Source organism: Neophocaena asiaeorientalis, unplaced genomic scaffold, assembly GCF_003031525.2.
Source record: "Neophocaena asiaeorientalis asiaeorientalis breed wild unplaced genomic scaffold, Neophocaena_asiaeorientalis_V1.1 scaffold703, whole genome shotgun sequence".
In the NCBI taxonomy this organism is placed as follows: Eukaryota; Metazoa; Chordata; class Mammalia; order Artiodactyla; family Phocoenidae; genus Neophocaena; species Neophocaena asiaeorientalis.
In genome coordinates, this window is record NW_020174434.1 from 2,095,799 (window position 1) to 2,103,283 (window position 7,485).

The following is a 7,485-nucleotide window of genomic DNA, read 5'->3' on the forward strand; positions in this document are numbered from 1 at the left end:
GGCCGCTTAGCCTGCGCGTCTGGAGCCTGTGCTCCGCAACGGGAGAGGCCACAACAGGGAGAGGCCCGCGAAACGAAAAAAAAAAAAAAAAAAGAAAAAAAGAAAAAAAAAAACGTGGCATTCGGCTACTCCATGGCTGAATTGTAACAGCACCCTTTCGTCCACGGCCCCGAAGCAAGCAGGTGACCTTTGGCCCCTCGACACCCAGTGCCCCGGGACCACCGTCTTCCCACCCGCAGACACGGTCTTACACTCGTCAGCCGCCGTGAACATCCTTTTGTCCCTCCACATTTGAAAGGCTTCCCTAACCATCCAGACACAGAGAGTGTACCTCTCCCTGAACACTTCCTCCAGGTCAGAAATATTTAAGACTATAAGGAAGGAAAGAGAATCATTTGAAAGATTATTTCCTCTAACTGTCTGTTTCAGATCATAAACTCCTTTCATGTTGAAAAACCCGAACAAACTTCCTAAGGACCCACGTCCTTTCCCACAAACCCCCTTTCCAAGGTGGGCAAGACCCAGGAGCCGACTCTGCTCCCTCTTTTTAAACGCGGAGCCAGGATGCTGCGGGGCACGTCTCAGAGCAGGACAGGCTCACTTGCAACGCCATCACATCCACAGACTTCTTCATAGTCTGTCATCAGAACAGACTCAATAGCCCAGATTTGTTACATGACCTCCTGCCTGGAGCCAAAAATCTAAAAGCAAGAAACCACCTTGAAAAGAAAATCCAGAGACAGAATTTTAAAAACAAGCTCCCAAAAGTCTGCTTCTTAGCTACACGAATTGTATATTTAAAGTAAATTTTGTCTTGAATGTTTTCACCACACACACACACACACACACACACACACACACACACACACGGCTATGTTAATTAGCTTGATTACGGCGCTTATCTCACAATGGATACGTATATCAAATTGTGTACCTTAAAAGTATACAAGTTTTAGTTGTGAAATATCCCTCAACTAAAGAATTTAAAGTAAATTTTATTTTCCCAATACACATATTTTATACAGATTAGTCTCGTAATCTCATCACGTGCCATGGAAAGACATGCTTCCCGCGTTGACGGCACATGTAAAGCAACTGGACAAACACAAACCACACAGCGCGTTCTGCACTAGCTCATGCTGCCATCTACAGAGCATGTGCTGCACATGTCCGCAGCCAAGACGTGCCGTTTACACAACACTGACTACCCACAAAACCAATGTCCAAGGTATCCGGGACAACAGAGCCTCCCCACGCCTGCTGCCATGGTTCCCCTGTCCTTCCTTCCTCTCCTTCCTCCCCCTCTAAAACTATATCTTGAAAGATGTTGGAAAGAAGAGCTTTTCAGTCTGTGACTGGAAGTACAGTAAAAGGTGGCAAAGACTAGTGTAGAAGCCATGAAAACTACTGTAATTTCTGGCACACAAGAGACCTGATGTGAGGTGCAGCCTGCAGAAGAGGAACACTCTGGTCCAACCCTGTGCTGATTCGTATCCTGGAATGACTTGGCTCTCTGACCCCTTCTCCATCAAACAAGAGCTCCACCCAACATGTTAAAAGGATAAAAAGGCGCCTTAGCCTCGAGCCGTCAAGTACAAAATAAAAGTAGAATTAACTCACCTTGTTGCTTTCAAAATTAGGCATGTGACTCTGTGTCTCTTCTTTCACTATCTCGGCTGGTTTCTGGGAAGAAAATGCGCCATGTGTTAGATTTAGTCGCAGTCAACCTGTGTCAAAGTCCTTTAAAGAAGCAAAGAGCGCGTGAAGCCACGTGACTTTCTGACCATTTCTACAGGTAAAGCTGAAAAGTCACCAGTTTTTCCACAGTGGTTACTTCAAGTCCAAGGCTGAGTCTGCTCTGCATTTTTACCTTTGGTTCCTCCAACCAAGGGCCAGCCTGAAACGGAGCGGGACCCTATAGTCTTTCCCCGTCCGTGTCCTCCAGCTGCCTTGTCTGCAGGAAAACTCTAGCCAAAGAATAACTTTAACCAGAGAAGTGAGAAAATGCAAAGCAAAGGAAAACAAACAGGACAAAATAATAATAGTTTAGTCATTAGCAGAGTCAAGGACCTTTAGTCCCTCCTCAAGGGCTATAGATAATAATCTGAGCCATGTCCTGGGAGCTGTCTTGTAGACACTGAAAACCCCACCAGGTGGGAGAAGTGAACTCCACGATGACCAGGCTGTAGCCATGACACAAGCTGCCACAATTCTGAGACTTGGCCTCAAAGAAATGGGAACAAACCGACCCTGGAACTGCAGACTAACTGTGCTTAAGACAGTCAAGATGACGCTGGTCAGAGCACCAGTGACCGATTTCAAGACGGCCGTCAGAGCCGACTGTGCTGTTCCTGCAGGAAGCCCCCTCCCTCCGCCTGTAAAAGCTCTTGCCCCCTGATTGTGAGCGGTGCGGGAATCGGCCTTTAGACACGAGTCCAGCCTCCCACCGCCCACCCCCAGTTGCCGGCCTCCAGAATAAAGTAAACTTCCCTTTCCACCAACTTTGCCCTCGAGTATTGGCTTTTGAGCAGCAAACAGCCGGACGCCACTTTTGGTAACAAACCTGTTTAATAAAACTGTTGGAGAAAACTTTGAGACGCTATAAATCCCTTTTGGGTAAAACAGAGAGAGTGGTCACTGCAGACACCTCTGTACTTCTCAGCGCACCCCTGGGGACCTGAGTAGCACCCTCTTCCTCTGGGCCCAAGGGGCACCGCCACGGCCTGGCTGGTCCCACTGCCCCTGGCCGTGTGCGCACTCCCCTTGTGGATAATCTCCCGGTTGTCATAACTTGCTGGCAAAAGGCAACGAGCTATCATACTTGGTGTCCTGGGAACCTTTCTCCACACCGGGGGAAAATCGTGTGGTTCTGGGGCCAAAATCAAGGTGCCCACGGGGGCTACTTCAATCACGTGCCTGTGTCAGTGGGAACAGGTGGGCTGGTGAAGGCCTCCCGTTCATCAGTCACCCAGGAGACTCCGAGTCCTGCTGTTTCCTCGACCTCAGAGTCAAAGAAGGCACGTGGCCAAGTCCACGCTGGCTCTTAATGCCTCTGCCTGGAAGTGTCACCCGTCATCAGTGACGGCAGGTCGCGTAGCTACACCTGAGCTAAAGTGGGTGGAGAAGCCAGCTCTTACCGAGTGACCAGAATTGATGTTAGCGACAAGCCCCAAGGACCCGACGGCTCCTGCCAGCTGACCCCCGAATGTGCGGCGCCGAGCTCTGCGGCTGTGTAGACAAGTGTGCTCAATACAGTCGATCCCACTGGCCCAGACCTCAGTCACCCAAACCTCCTGAGAACTCAGACCCCGACTGCACGAGCGTTCTCTCCCTATGGTCTACGCAGAGAAGGAGCCGTGACGAAGAAAGCTCGCTGGGGCTGATCAAACTGCACTTCAGGAGAAGTTCAAAGCACATTCTTTCACAGAATAAATGATGTGATGCGGATCGCTGACTCGTTCACTGATTCAGCAGTATGTAGTAAAGACTCTTCTCACTATTTGCAAAAGTCTCGGGGAAGGAAACGGTCTCTCTCTCCTTCTTGTGGATGTTCACGCATCTCGCCCAGAGCCTAAGTAACGTCTTAAGGAAACAAGCCCGAGGCCGAAAGTCAACGTGCTGAGGAAGGCAGTGGAGCCCTGGGAAGACGAGCCCTCAGTGACCCCACAAGCCGCTGGGCTGCAACTCTGGAACCTTTGCAGCTTTTGCCGGGAATCTCTAGACCTCTAGTACATGCGTGGTTAGAGTCGCCTATTGTTTAAGCCACTTCTCCTTAGGTTTTCTGTTCTTTGCAGCTAAAGGCATCCTAATAGTGGTAATTACACTTTTTGTTTATTCATTAATGTGGGAACCCCAAGGGCAGATATGAGGTCAGTCTGAGCCACTCTGCAGCTGAAAGTAACAAAGCTTTAAAGCTGCGTTATGTTTTCTCTAATTAAACAATTCAGAGATTACACAGATTCAGAGGAACCTTCTCCTAATTAGTCCACATTAGTTTGGTTTTACTGCAGTTAGTGTCTTCTTCTTAGCTTATCTCTGGAGTGAAGTGAACTACGGGAAGTGCAGTGGAGGGTGACCACTCTGGTAGCTGCTGGAGAATCTAAGGAAAGGCCCTCTCGCCGGACTCTCTGGGACTCCCTGAAAATAAGTGAATTTCAGCAGAGGTCAGACCTGGACTCAGCCCACTGTGATTTCAGTCCAGCCTTCTCATGCATCAACTGCAGACCTGGGGTTTATACACCTGCTTATTGCCTGCTGCAAAATGATATCGTCAAGCTACTCTGCTAAAATAGAGCTGAGCATGTGTGGAGAGATGCTGAACTATTTCCCCCAAAAGGAATCAAAGGTCAGGGTCCCGGCTAAACAGAGACTGCAATTCTGGGCATTTTTCTCTTTTTAAAGTACTTATAAAAATAAAAATAGGGGGCTTCCCTGATGGTGCAGTGGTCAAGAATCCGCCTGCCAATGCAGGGGACACGGGTTCGAGCGCTGGTCCGGGAAGACCCCACGTGCCGCAGAGCAACTAAGCCCACGCGCCACAACTACTGAAGTCCGCGCGCCACAGCTACTGAAGCCCATGCACCTAGAGCCCGTGCTCCGCAACAAGAGAAGCCCCAGCTCGGCGCAACTAGAGAAAGCCCGCGCGCAGCAATGGAGACCCAATGCAGCCAAAAACAAATAAATTAATTAATTAAAAAATATTAAATAAATATAATCTTAAATCTGGCAGAAGACATTACTTTGTGACAAATGTAGTCCTTAAATCAGACAGAACTTCAACATCAATGTCTTAATATCTGGATGTCACTTTTGTGCATATTACAAGTGCTAACATTTCCTTAACGTTGAGGTATAATAAGTCAGGACTTTAAAATAGAAGCTGGTGTAAGAAGTCAGCACTCTGGGAGAATCGAGGCTGATAAAGCAGACAGTTAACTCAATCACCCTTGTCCTCCACTCAAGCTCGGACAGAGAAAGGTTGGAGGGGGCGGTGGATGGCAAGGGGATACATTAACCGCTACTAAAGCCAATGAGAAACGAGGCACTGAAAGTAAATCATAATTTCTTAAAAGTGAAAACTCAAAAGGAGACAGTGCAGCATAGAAGAGGAGAAAGGTGACTAACGCCCATGGACCATAGTCCCTGTCACCATGGTTGACCATCAGTAAAACGCTTTCTAATGTCAGGCCACAGCCAGAGTCCCAATCCCTGGCATTCTCTCCCTTTCACTTTCATTATATTTTCCACAGCTTAGCCTTTCGTCCTGTTCAGGAACCACTTGGTTCAGGACAAACAGGGTTCAGTGGCTTGAGCTTCCCCATTCATGATACAGGCACTGAAATCACTCCATTAACTCAGAGCACAGCTTCTCTCACCCAGCACCTCGATCTTGATTCTCTCATGAGCCAAAGATGGGTGTCAACAGAATTCTATGAGGGTCTCAATGTCAAGTTTGTTCTCCAGAATAAGCTTTTACGACCAGAGGCCCTGGAATGTAAGCACGCACCTTCCAACATATGCAGGAAAATGAGCGGCTCTCTGAAATCAACTGCAAAGGTGTCAGGTGGTGGAAAACCAAGTGGCTGACGTAGGAGGACAGAAAAAGTAACACGTCTGGTTGGAAGTATGCATCGCTCTGTGGGTAAATTAAAAAGAAAACGATCGGGAGGCAGAGCCAGAAAAGTGGGAGCATCTTAGGAATCAGAGCGCAGGTCTAAAGGCAGCTTAACAGCCCTCCTGGACCGTCAGGAAGACCAACACTCTAAACAGCTGATGACGTCTCCTTACCACCGAGCACCCGACACCCCTGCCCCACGCTCCAACGCAGTGCCCTGCCCTCTCTGCACAGCTCCAAGGAGTTCCTGACCGACTCAGAAGTCCTGGGGGGAAGCTTCTAGGCACTGGAGTGAAGGAAAGGTTAAGAGGCCACAGTCAGCCTCGCTCACCATCACAAAAAAAGCGGATGTTACACGATGGCACCCGGCAGAAACAAGGGACAGCCCACCTTCCACACTCCTCCGAGCCTCAACTTCAACCTTCACTCGGCAGCGGAAGTGCAGTGTCGCAGGCCGCTGCTGCTGCAGGACGGTCTGAGTGGCCTCGACCCTGTTATTCACAGGCGTCATCAGCTACCAACAGGCTGAACAAACCACACCTGCCCCCTTGGACCCGGAGGGGTCCTCATTCTTGAGGTTCCCTTAGTCCATCTCAGTTTGACTCCAAATTCATAAATTGACTAGTTGGGATGTTATATTTTGTAACATTTTGCCCTTCCGGCAACACAGAAGTGGAGAAAGCGCAATGCTGCAGCCACCAGCCATTCAGGGAATGATGAGACGCCCACAGCTTAAAGCGAGTCACTCAAAAGCATGAGAAAAGCGTTCCAGGTTATGATAAAAGGCACCATCATAATCAAATAGTTTAATATAAAGGCCAACCGTTCTTCATTATGAACCAGAAAATCCTAAGGGCATGAAAACAAGTACCCTCCCCTCCTTCCACAAGGAGACCGGTGGCTCCAAGAGCTTAGCACCAGAACACAAATGAAGGCCAACGCCTCTCGTGCAGTTCTCCAGGTGTGCAGCCCCTGTCGTGTGGTGTGGACACCGCTTCCCCCCATCAGACTACACACCAGTCTGGGGAAATCCATCTCACTCCACAGCCTCGAACACAATGGAACTCAAATACGGGAGCAACAGAAATTTACGTTTACTGTTCCCAAACAGTATGGACACACTATTTGACACACAAATGGAGGACTTTGCCTCCATTTAAAACTGTGCCAAACACTCTCAGCGTGCAGCCCAGAAAACACACAATAATAGATCAATAACAATAATTCATGTTGGAGGTGGGAGTGTGGATGATAAATTTGGTATAAAAAAGTAACTGCCTAAAATATCTTAATATTATTACTATAAAATTCTTAAGTATGCAATAAAAATATTTAAACTGTTAGTTTGGGTTTTAAGAGAAGACCAAATCTTTGGGTCATTTTTTTGTCATGTCGAGGAAAAGAATAATATTACTAGTAATTTAGGGAATACAACAGGACATATGAGAAAAGTGTTCAAAATGTCAAGAGGAAGTGGAAGGCTACTACATTAAGACAGAGTTATGACATTTTAAAAATATACCACAGGGAAAAAATTGCAGAAGTTAAAAATAAATGACAAGGTTAAAAGTGATTAGTACTGAAAGCGGAGCAGGAAAGCTCGCTGGTTCCTGGGATTCGGGGCAAGCACAGGGCTGGGACCCACTTTATTTAAGAGGAACAAAAATGGGACTCAAATGTTAATACTGACCTTATACAGAATATAAATTATTTTCTCAAAAGCCTATAATTGGAAATGGACCTTTAATGCCTCCAGGTAGATACCAGAGGCAAAGTCATGCATTTCGGCACAGACTCCCCTTTGAGGCCCAGGATTGGGGCCCGGAGGCCCTGGAGGCCTCCTGGGTGCACTGGGGGGGGGGCGGGGGGGG

The 7,485-nt window shown here is 47.9% G+C and overlaps 1 protein-coding gene across 1 annotated transcript in view; it reads right to left on the minus strand.

The window, feature by feature from the left end:
* Positions 1-7,485, minus strand: part of DCDC2C (doublecortin domain containing 2C) — a 39,361-nt gene that overhangs the window by 1,076 nt on the left and 30,800 nt on the right. The window contains 1 exon segment of the mRNA XM_024756917.1: positions 1,621-1,683. Coding sequence (XP_024612685.1) covers positions 1,621-1,683 — 63 coding nt within the window.